We start from the raw sequence: 12,684 nt of genomic DNA on the forward strand, positions 1-12,684 counted from the left end.
AGTCATTTTTTAATTGAAGGCATAGTTAAAACTAGGCCCACATGGAATCTGCACGCGCAGAAATCCGCTGATTTTTAGCCCATCATTGATTCTGTTTATTTATTTGTGTAAATTTATATTTATTCAGTTTTTAAGTAAATTTTTAAGTTAAAGTCGAGGCTGAAATGCAGAGGTGACCGTGCTTTTGCATTAGCTGGTCCTAGGTTGTGGAATGCTCTGCCCCTCTATTAGATCTGATTCATCCCTGTCTGTTTTTAAATCTAGGTTGGAAACTTACCTCTTTGATTTGGCATTTTATCAGTGAAAATGGCCTGTTTTAGCAATCATTTTGTAATTTTATATATACATTTGTTTTTATCTGTTTTGATTTGTACTGTGCAGCACATTGGTTATCCTCTGGTTGTGTTAAATAGTGCTATATCAATAAAATTGACATTGACATTGACATTAATTTCAGTAATGTTATTGACTAATATGAAATGTTCATTTGATTTATTTACAATACAGTTTGTAAAGTAATATGTTCTGTCTTTTACTAGAGATATATTATAGGTGAGACTTGCTTTGTTCACCAAATAAGTGCATCTAATTGGATCTTCATTGTAAACATTAAATAAATGGTGAAACGTTATTATTGTTTATTTAATGAATGAAGTTTTTAGTTATGATACTCACAAAATCATTCCGCTTAAATCCGCAGATTTTTAATGAAATTATCTGCGTCAATTGCAAAAGATGTTCGCAGATTCCGTCTGGCCTTACTCATAACTCAAAAAGATACAAAAGAAAGAAAAGTGAAGGTGTTTTGAAGAAGATATTTTGAAGTATGTTGGTAACCAGACAGTCGACTGTACCCATTGACTTCTGTAGATGGAAAAATACTATGGATGTCGATCAACTCTCCGGTTTCCAACATTTGACAACGTTTATTTTTGTTGAATTAGTTTTTGTTTTGTGAAAAGTGAGTAAATGATGACTGTATTTTCATATTGGATGAACTGTCCCATTTAGGTTAAGTGGTACTTCATGTCTTTTTTCTCAAAATTACTGTTAAAAGACGTCAAAACTGTGATGTAGAAACTCAGAATTGTGAGATGTACTATATATATATATATATATATATATATATATATATATATATATATATATATATATATATATATATATATATATATATATATATATATATATATATATATATATATATATCTATATGTATATATATATATATATATATATATGTATATATATATATATATATATATATATATATATATGTCTTTATATCTTGCAAATCTGACAGAGTATATAGTTGAAGTCGAATTTATTCGCCCTCCTATGAAATTTGTGTTCTTTTTTTTTTAAATATTTACTAAATAATGTTTATCAGAGCAAGGAAATTTTCACAGTATGTCTGATAATATTTTTTCTTCTGGAGAAAGTCTTATTTGTTTTATTTCGGCTAGAATAAAAGCAGTTTTAATTGTATTAAAAACATTTTCAGGTCAATATTATTAGCTCCAATAAGATTGTTTTTCGATACAGAACAAACCACTGTTATACAATGACTTGCATAATTACCCTAATTACCCTAGTTCAAGCTTTAAATGTCACTTTAAGCTGAATACTAGTATCTTAAAAAATATAAATTAAATATTATGTGCTGTCATCATGGCAAAGATAAAAGAAATCATCTCCATGTTGGATGAACTAAATTGTTCGTAGTGTATGTGTGGGAATGAGAGTGTGTGGGTGTTTCCCAGTACTGGGTTGCAGCTGGAAGGACATCCGCTGTGTAATACGTATGCTGGATAAGTTGGCGGTTCATTCCGCTGTGGCGACCCCAGAAGAATAAAGGGACTAAGCCGTAGGAACATGAATGAGTGAATAAAACTGCACATAACTTAAATTTGTTAGGTACACTAAAATATATATATATATATTCATCGGATTTATAAGGCAAGTGGTTGAAAACAATTTAAACAGGGGGAATTTAAAACTAACAAATCAATTGTCGTAATGTTCCACTAAATTTGTTTGTTGTTGTAAATTCAGTCCAAGAAATGTAAATTTGATGAATCATTTTTTTAGTGTATGTGGTCTCAAGTGTATGTGGTCTCAAGTCCAATATAAAGTTGAGGAAAGCAATGCTGTGATGACACAAAGACACTGTCTGCTCCTCTAATGAGTGTGCGTCAGGATATTTCAGCAGAATTAATTCCCTCAGTCCTTCTACTGAGTGGGAGATACTGTACTGTGTGTCCTGTCCTCCCTTTCTCATCCAGTATCCAATCATCTAGACATTATCAGGCTGACCAGAGCCTGTGTGTGTGTGTGTGTGTGTGGGTGGGTGGGTGGCCTTCATTTATTTCCAGCGCAGTTTCTTTTTCAACTGCTTATGTATGCCTGAAGAGTCTGTACATTAGCTTGAAGGACGACTATTAAAATGTAATCATTTATAGCCCAGGTGGCATAGTGGCTTAGTGGTTAGCATTGTGGCCTCACAGTTTGAAGGTGCTGGTTCGAGTCCTGGCTGGGCCAGTTGGCATTCCTGTGTGGAGTTTGCATGTTCTCCCCGTGTTGGCGTGGGTTTCTGCTCCCCACAGTCCAGACACATGCTTCCATTCGCTAATTTCAGAATGGAAAAGCGTGTTCGGTGTGATTGGTCCCTAAGCCTTTTTTTCTTTACAAACACAAGATCAATATATGAAGAAAGAAATCCTGAACATTATAAAAGAATACAAATACACCAAGAGAAGAGTCTAAAGGGGGTCGCACACCGAATGCGCCGCTCGGCGATGCGCCGTACCAAGCATTTTAGAATTCTAAACATAGATTTATATCAGGGTACACACCGGTGCCGCAAGTCGGCGGCTGTCGGCGGCTGTCCACAGCGCCCAGCTACGACTCAGGACACCGTTCATATTTCTGCCACGCCACAGAGCACCATCTGAATAGTTTCATTTTAAATAACATGCGAATGTGCGCGTCTGGTGTGTGATACTTCCAACTGTCATGTGCACGCTGTGTTGTGGCGCCAAGCCCCCATTAATGTGTTATGTGTGTGTTTTCAGGAGCAGGCCCGTATGCTGGAGATGGGCATCACTGGACCCGAGGGACACGTCCTCAGCCGTCCTGAGGAGGTCAGTCAACACAAACCCAGCTGCATCACTTCTGAACATCACTGCAGTTCACGCTAATATATTTGTTTTCCAGCTCTTAATGCAAGACATGGAACTCATATTAATATAATTCAATTAGATTTTATGTTGACAAAATATTGGCCCCTTCTGTAGATTTCATTTGACGTTCTTCATCTGGTTTTCTTGAGGTCAGCCATGAGAGTAGGGAGGAAAACTAGATGTATATGGTATTTTAGTTAACTAAATCAACAGAGAGTGTGTTTGCGAATCATATACAGTCATGTGAAAAAGTTAGGACATCCTATTGAATTTCATGGTTTTTGATTTCATAGGGTGTCCAATTTCTTTTCACATGACTGTATAGGCTACTGTAGAAACACAGAGGCTTTAATGTAAGCCAAAACTGACATTTTCTCATTTCTTTATTTATTTACCAGGTAAAAACTCATTGAGATTCAAATCTCTTTGTAAGAGTGATCTTGGCCAGCAAAAAAAAAAATACTGTAAATATAAATGTTTACATTAAACACAATGGCGGCGCAATAGGTGTCGTCTCATGGCGAGAAGGTCGCTGGTTTGAGCCTCAGCTGGGTCAGTTCGCGTTTCTGTGTGGAGTTTGCACGTTCTCCCTGCACTCGCGTGGATTTCCTCCGGGTGCTCCGGTTTCCCCCACAGTCCAAAGACATGCGTTACAGGTGAATTGGGTAGGCTAAATTGTCCGTAGTGTATGAGTGTGAATGAGTGTGTATGGATGTTTCCCAGCAATGGGTTGTGGCTGGAAGGGCATCCGTTGTAAAAACATGCTGGAGAAGTTGGCGGTTCATTCCGCTGTGGCGACCACGGATGAATGAATGAATGAATGAATGAATTAAGCACAATTACACATCACAGAAACAGTTTATAAGTGAACACATGATTTGGTGGAGTTTATTTATAAGCTAATTTCGAGAGAATCACGTGCTTATGATTGACACGGCTGGCCCCGAGTGGAGCTAATGTACAAACCACCAATCAGACGATTCCTAACTCAGTATAAATAACCAAGCATTTTACCTTTAGTCATCTTCGTCTTGAAGAATCCCCCCTTCCACCCCCTCTCCTCCTCTCTTTTCTCTATAGGGCAGCACGGCAGCCCAGTGGCTTGCACTGTGGCCTCACAGCAAGAATGCCTCTGGTTCGGGCCTCTACCCGGCCAGTCGGTATTTCTGTGTGGAGTTCATGTTCTCCCCGTGCTTGCGTGGGTTTTTCCCAGGCCCTCCGCTTTCCTCCCACAGTCCAAAAACATGAGACATAAGTAAATTGACTAAACCAAATCAGCACCATTGTCAAATTCCACCAGCAACACACCCTCATAGCAATCCTTAAGCAGCAGGAGGGGGGGAGGTGGTTCTCGAGATCTACCTGAGCTCAAACTCTCAAACTCCTCTCGCCCTGCAAACGGGAGGGCACCCCGGGCTTGTTCTCGAGTTCTCGAGATCTACCTAAGCTCAAACTCCCTTCCCGCCTTGCAACGGGAGGGAGCCCCGGGCTCGAGGATCTTATGAGCTCAGCGCTCTCTCCCGGGACAGCATGCCAAACAAGCTTATTACCAATCATCAGCTAAGTGTGAACTCTTGAAATACTCATTTAGTGACAGAAGTGTGTTTAGTTTTAGCATGTTTCGCGAATTATTCCATGTCAGTGCGGCTTTATGTCCAAAATTATTATTATTTTATTTTTTAGCTCTGTTCGAAGTGGAACCTGAATTAAATATATCAGTAAATGTAGTTGATCATTTATTTGATCGTTCACCTAAAGAATAGACATTGTTAAAATAAACATTGTACAATTTGATTTCACACTGGCTGAAGGGTTCGTTAACTGATATCAAAATATCTCTTTCATGCATTGGAATGTCTTTTATTGTATCTGTGTGTGTGTATCTGTGTGTGTGTGTGTGTGTAGCTGGAGGCTGAAGCAGTGTTTCGAGCTGTCACTATTGCCAGTCAAACCAACTGTCCTCTATATGTGACCCGCGTGATGAGCAAGAGTGCTGCTGACATCATTTCACAGGCCAGGAAAAAAGGTACACAACATGACATGTACTTAAAGGGTTAGTTCACCCAAAAATGACAATTCTGTCATTAATTACTCACTCTCATGTCATTCCAATCCCTCCATTCACCTTCAGAAAACAAATGAAGATATTCTAGATGAAATAGCTTCCTCATTCTCCATAAAAAAGTAAAGATCCTGAAATGTGAAAGATCAAAAGGAACCAAAAACATTGTCAAAACCTTTCATGTGACTTCATTGGTTCAACTGGAATCATAAGAATCTTCAAGAACTCTTTTGTGTGCCAGAAAACTGTAAAAACAACTTTGTTCAACAATATCTTCCCTCCCATGTCAGGTTGAATTGACTTTGAATTAAACAGACTGTACAAAATACATTGTCCCATGTTGAAATAACACCATCGAGGATTCATCGTGGTCCTCGGTGTTAAAAACAAAGTATGGCTGCAAAGTAGAGTTAATGCATAAAACAAACAGCACCTCTACATTTTAAAACAGGAACAAACTTATTCACAATATATTCTTTAAAATATAAAATAAACATCATCCTCCACTATGTAAACTAACTATAATCAGTGAGGGTGTGTGTTTACTGTGGGCAGTACAACATAATGCCAAAAGAGTCAGCAGTGCAACACGCAAGTGATGTATTGCCTGTAGTAAACGTAGCACCCTGACCCTGATGCTGAAGTCATTAGCTATTTTTCCATCCGTCTATTTTTTTCACATTTTAAATGATCACATAAAAAAAATGCTTGATGGAAACTCCAAGATGTGTATGCATTTTAAAAAAGCGCATAAAAAACTTAAACTTTTTACTCAATAAGAAAAAATGTACATAAACCACGATGGAAACAGACTCAAGCTGTCTGCTAGTTATTTTATTTTCAAGATCTGACAGTAAATGTATTGTAAAATGGTATTTAAACTCACATTTATTCCATTTATCACTGAATAAAGCCTGTAATCAGTACCTGAGGGGATCATTGTCATGGTAGTTTATGCTGTAGTTCTGCTATATTCACATTGGTATCACTGAATAAAGCCCATAATCAGTACCTGAGGTGATCATTGTCATTGTAGTTTATGCTGTAGTTCTGCTATATTCACTTTGGTAGCACTTAACACTGAATAAAGCCCATAATCAGTACCTGAGGGGATTATTGTCATAGTAGTTTATGCTGTAGTTCTGCTATATTCACTTTGGTAGCACTTAACACTGAATAAAGCCCATAATCAGTACCTGAGGGGATTATTGTCATAGTAGTTTATGCTGTAGTTCTGCTATATTCACTTTGGTAGCATTTAACTCTGAATAAAGGCCATAATCAGTACCTGAGGTGATCATTGTCATTGTAGTTTATGCTATTGTTCTGCTATATCCACATTGGTAGTGTTTAACTCTGAATTAAGTCCATAATCAGTGCCTGAGGTGATCATTGTCATAGTAGTTTATGCTGTTGTTCTGCTATATTTACATTGGTAGCATTTAACACTGAATAAAGCTCATAATCAGTACCTGAGGTGATCATTGTCATAGTAGTTTATGCTGTAGTTCTGCTATATTCACTTTGGTAGCATTTAACTCTGAATAAAGCCCATAATCAGTACCTGAGGTGATCATTGTCATAGTAGTTTATGCTGTTGTTCTGCTATACTGACATTGGTAGCATTTAACACTGAATAAATCCCATAATCGATAAGTATACCATAAAAATAAACCACAATGGAAACACATTTACAGAATAAATTCCAGCATGTGCTTCAAAAAAGCAAAATTATCTTGTTTTTCCCTTAAGATTATTTCCTTACTCCATTGGCAGATTAATTTACTGGTTTTGAGGAAAAACTCACTTAATTTTGAAATATTATTTCTTAAGATAAGACAATATGTTTTGATGTCTAGAAAAAGCTTCTTGATTTAGGCATATTTAGATATTTGGACTAGAAACAAGACAAAACCTCAAAGTAAGCAGTTTTTTTGCAGTGCAGGTTTAAAACTTTGCAGGGTGTTTTCATTCACTGCATGAAAGTTACATTTCAAAAATCCATAATAGGAGCGCATTAAATCCTTACTATCTAATCTAATTAGTAAGATATCAATCATTTGAAAATATTGTCTCTATAATTAATGCATTTTTATAAGCCTGGTTCAATATTAAAATACCCTTATTTTTTAAAGTACATCAATTTAGGAATCTAAGTAGTGTGAGCAGTCAGCTCAGCGTGAAGCTTGAGCTTTTACAGATGTCGCCTCCAAGTTTATGCCTCTCATCTGTGTTGAATAAACCTTTGCTGACTTATAGCCATCCTTGAATATATATTCATGACAGTAATGACCTCCAGTTGGATGAAACTCTGTCTCTGTGTGTTTAACTATTATTATACATGTGTTAGTATTCATTTATCATTACGATATGCTTATTTTATGCACTGTTTTAAAAGTTTCACCGTCCATCATAATAATAAACCATACTGTTTAGTTGAATCAATGCTCTCAAGCATAAATGAGTTTCAAAAAAGCAAGAACGTAGTACTGAAGCTAGTCGTTATCATTTTAGAGATGTGTAATGAAAATATACTCATTAGGAAAAACCCTGAATTGTTACAAGGGGTTAATACAAGACTTTTGAACATTTATGGCTAAAAAACAGCTTATCTTTTAAAATAAATTTATTAAAGAGCCCCTATTATGCATCAAAAAGATCAAATTTTGGTTTTGGGGGGTCTCCATCAACAGGCTGATATGCATGCAAGGTCAAATAACACATTCATTGTCTTATAATATGCATTTATTTTTACCTAATTATCCTCAAAACTCCAATATGATTTGTTCAGCGATTCATTTGTTCCCAAACCCCTCGTTAGCGCGATGTAAATCTGCGCTGATTGGTCCGATGACCCAGTCTGCTGTGATTGGTCGACTGTGTTCAGCACGAGACAGAAAGAATCGCCCACCACGACTTATCAACAATTTTGAAGTAGTCAGAGTGCAGAGTGTATGTGTGAGCCCAATGCAGGAGTGCATTAAAGCAAGTTAAACACCAGCATATTGCTCTGATCTTAACCATAAGCAAAAACAGTGACACACATTAAGTATTAATCCACACAGTGGAAAAAACTGAACTATTTTGAAACCTGACAGCAAAACAATTAACCTTGTTTTAACCAAGACGACATTGTTTAGACGTCTATTAGACATATTTTAAAAACAGATCTGAAGTATACTTTAAAGATACTTCTACATCACTTAAGTGTACTTAAGTATGTAGGTACTTTTTAATTACTTCTCTTAAGGGTTACGACAGTTCAGAGCACCTAGTCATGGATCAGTGACCAAAATTTAGTTCTCGGGGGACTGCCTTATAGTTCTTGTCTGTGCAAAAGCCCTTGATATTAACTGCTGTTCTTGAGGTCTGCAAAATTGAAGTATTTTCAGTTCTTATAAGGAAATTCAAATGAATGCACTAGCAAATTCATTAATCTCACTAAAGGTGTCGTATAGATAGCTGGATTTAATCTAGAAAGCACTAAAGATGTCAGTAAATTCTGAGAAATTAACTGCACTGTAAACAATGCATACAATTCATTCATGTTATCCCAACACAAATCGATTAAGTTCACTTAAGTTTAAGTGTATTGAACATAAAACGATTAAGTTATCTCCCAAAAAACTCAGGAATTGTGTTGTTTCAGCTCGTTTTAAATAAGTAGTTTGAACAAGCAGCACTTTTTGAGTATACTACTCTCCTCTGTCTCATTCGAAATAATTCATTTTACCCTGTGACCTATAACTCCAATCCTTATTTAGTTTACTTCACCACTGAAAATAAACAGCAGTTTATATTTATTGTTGTTTTGGGTCTCTGAAATGGTTGAGGGCATTTCCAAAAGTGTTATCTGTTGTGCTAAATTGGGTGGTTAATCACTGTCTTCAGAGCAATGGGTACAGACCATACCGCTTTAATCTTTCTGACTGCCCTGTCACTGGAGATTTATACTGTAAGCTAGTTCTGCAGAGCTGCATCCTCTGGAGGCGTTTAAAGGTCGCAGATGTATTTTGTTAGTGGCGTTTGCTAAGTACCAGTGTTCAAGTGGTTCATAGATGGGTCTAGGGATTTAAACAAAGCCATAGTCACTCTAAGTAATAATCTTACACTATGTGTCCTAACAACAAGCGACAAGCAATTTGTCTGTCTGCACCAAACACGATGCGACAGACACATTTCAATATTAGACACGGCACTCTGGTGATAATAGCTTGATAAAGGCTTTTCAAGTAATGAATACATATGAAACTTCTTTAACATTATTAATAGGCTACTGAGTGGCTGATGTTGTTGGTTTGTATTGAGTCACAATCCTATCTTTCATTTTCAAGCCGTCTGCTAGTTATTTTATTTTCTAGACCTGATGCTGCTTTCAGTGGTATGACTATAAATGTATTGTAAAATGGTATTTAAACTCACATTGGTAGAATTTAACACTGAATAAAGCCCATAATCAGTATCTGAAGTGATCATTGTCATAGTAGTTTATGCTGTTGTTCTACTATATTCACATTGGTAGCACGTAACACTGAATAAAGCCTGTAATCAGTACCTGAGGTGATCATTGTCATAGTAGTTTATGCTGTTGTTCTACTATATTCACATTGGTATCACTAAATAAAGCCCATAATCAGTACCTGAGGTGATCATTGTCATAGTAGTTTATGCTGTTGTTGTACTATATTCGCATTGGTATCACTGAATAAAGCCCATAATCAGTACCTGAGGTGATCATTGTCATAGTAGTTTATGCTGTTGTTCTACTATATTCACATTGGTAGCACTTAACACTGAATAAAGCCCATAATCAGTACCTGAGGTGATCATTGTCATAGTAGTTTATGCTGTTGTTCTGCTATATTCACATTGGTAGCATTTAACACTGAATAAAGCCCATAATCAGTACCTGAGGTGATCATTGTCATAGTAGTTTATGCTGTTGTCCTGCTATATTAACATTGTTAGCATTTAACACTGAATAAAGCCCATAATCAGTACCTGAGGTGATCATTGTCATAGTAGTTTATGCTGTTGTCCTGCTATATTTACATTGGTAGCATTTAACACTGAATAAAACCCATAATCAGTACCTGAGGTGATCATTGTCATTGTAGTTTATGCTGTTGTCCTGCTATATTTACATTGGTAGCATTTAACACTGAATAAAGCCCATAATCAGTACCTGAGATGATCATTGTCGTAGTAGTTTATGCTGTCTTTCTGTTGCGAAGTCGAAAAAATAGAAACGGTTTTTAAAATAGAAATTTAGCAGATGGTTAGCCATTATTAGCCATTATAAATATGTCATGATATTTATAACAGCGTCATCAATATATTGTTTTGACATAAGCTACAAGCTGAATTTGTCATTTATTGTTTCTTGACCAATAGCTTTAGTTTTAGAAAGTTTTAAAGATTTAATTTCAGTTATTCAGAATGTTTCTTGGCCAAAAGTTTTAGTTTTACAATATTTTAGTTTGACAAAAAATCATTTGCATTGCTAATTATTTTTTTATTTTAGTTTGCTTTTCAGTTTAGTTTTAGTTCTGTTTAGTTGTAGTTTTATTTGTATTTATTTATATAGAAAAATGCACAAAAATGGTTCCTGGCCAATAGTTTTAGTGTTAATTTTACAACATTTTTGTTTGAGTAAAACTTGCTAATTTATTTTGCTAATTATTTTATTTCTGTAGTTTTTTCAGTTTAGTTTTTTATTTATAGTGAATTCTTGTATTTATTTAAGTTAACGAAAATGTATCTTGGCCAGTAGTTTTAAATGTTGTTTTGCTAATTATTATATTATTTGTTTGTTTTTCAATTTAGTTTTAGCTTTTCATTTTTTTAAATTTTATTTCAGTTAACGAAAATGTTTCTTGGTCAATAGTTTTAGTTTTAGTAAATTTCAGTTTGTACTAAAAATGTATTTATTGTGAATTATTTTAATGTTATTACAGTTAACGGAAATGTTTTTTGAACAATAGATGTAGTCTTATAGTTTAAAATTGTAAATTGTTTCAATTGAATTCCAGTTAAAATAAATGTTTTTTGACCATTAGGTTTAGTCTTAGTCTTAGTCTTAGTTTTAGTTTTACTGAAAAAACCTTGTTTCAATGTAAAGTTTCTTCATGCAACCACTAAAGCCAATAAAGAAACTTATCTTTGAATCTGTCGTTCCCATAGATGGAAGGCAGAATCCAGCAGCTCCGCGACTCCTCTAGTGATCTCTTCAACACAGTTAGCAGTGTTATCCAGATGTTCCTGCAATAATAGATGATTAATCCCCAGTCACTGTTGTATAATGGGCTGCTTATGTGTTTATTTTCCACATAACGTTTGCTATTGAGCAGATGTGTTCGGTTGACAAGACTCCATGGCTGTATTCCTGCCAGTAGATTTAATGGTACACCGCAAAAAATGCTTTGCTCACTTAGATTTTTCGTCTTGTTTTTAGTCCAAATATCTAAAAGTTGTTAAATCAAGAAGTATTGTCTTGTCTTCTGAAATAATACGCCAAAAATTAAGCTTTAAGAGTTTTTCCTTAAAATTAAAAACAAGCAAAAATAATCTGCCAATGGGGTACGTGAAATGATCTTGTTTTTCCTTTTGACATAAGATTATGCTTGTTTTGCTTCATTTTGAGATATTATTTCTTAAAACAAGACAGTATGTTTTGCTTGTCTGGAAAATGCTTCTTGATTTACAAATTTATAGATATTTGGACTAGAAAGGAGACACAAAATCTAAGTAATAAAGGCATTTGTAGCAGTGTAGGTGATCTTGTGTTTTGGGTCCTTGAAACTGGAAACGAGCAAGATAATGAGATTAAAACTGTTTATTTCCAGGTAACGTGGTGTTTGGAGAGCCGATCACGGCCAGTTTGGGAACTGATGGAACTCATTATTGGAGTAAGAACTGGGCGAAAGCTGCCTCTTTTGTGACTTCACCACCTCTCAGTCCCGACCCAACCACTCCAGACTACCTGAACACCCTGTTGGCCAGGTAAACTTATTTATTCATTCATTTTCCTTCAGCTTAGTCCCTTTATTCATCAGGGGTCGCCATAGTGGAATGAACTTATCAAGTATATGTTTTACACAGCGGATGCCTTTCCACCTGCAACCCAGTGTTGGGAAACACCCACACACTCACATTCACTATGGCCAATTTAGTTTATTCAGTTCACCTATAGTGCATGTGTTTGGAATGTGGGGGGAACAAGAGCACCTGGAAGTAACCCACGCCAACATGGGGAGAACATGCAAACTCCACACAAACGCCAGCTGGTACAGCTGGGACTCGAATCAGCGACCTTCTTGGTGTGAGGCGACAGTGCTAACCACTGAGCCACTTATTATGTGTAAAACAATATAATCTGCATATAATCTGGGGTTCCTTTCTAAAGAAGTAGTTACTCCACCCCGTTTAGAACGTCATTAT

General features: G+C 36.0%; 1 protein-coding gene across 1 annotated transcript in view; it reads left to right on the forward strand.

Moving 5' to 3' along the window:
- Positions 1-12,684, forward strand: part of dpysl3 (dihydropyrimidinase like 3) — a 51,759-nt gene that overhangs the window by 22,278 nt on the left and 16,797 nt on the right. Inside the window, exons 7-9 of the mRNA XM_056445821.1 lie at positions 3,075-3,143; positions 5,088-5,208; positions 12,090-12,246. Of these exons, the coding sequence (XP_056301796.1) occupies positions 3,075-3,143; positions 5,088-5,208; positions 12,090-12,246 (347 nt within the window). The remainder of the gene's footprint in view (positions 1-3,074; positions 3,144-5,087; positions 5,209-12,089; positions 12,247-12,684) is intronic.

The sequence above is a fragment of the Danio aesculapii genome, chromosome 21 (genome assembly GCF_903798145.1).
Source record: "Danio aesculapii chromosome 21, fDanAes4.1, whole genome shotgun sequence".
In the NCBI taxonomy this organism is placed as follows: Eukaryota; Metazoa; Chordata; class Actinopteri; order Cypriniformes; family Danionidae; genus Danio; species Danio aesculapii.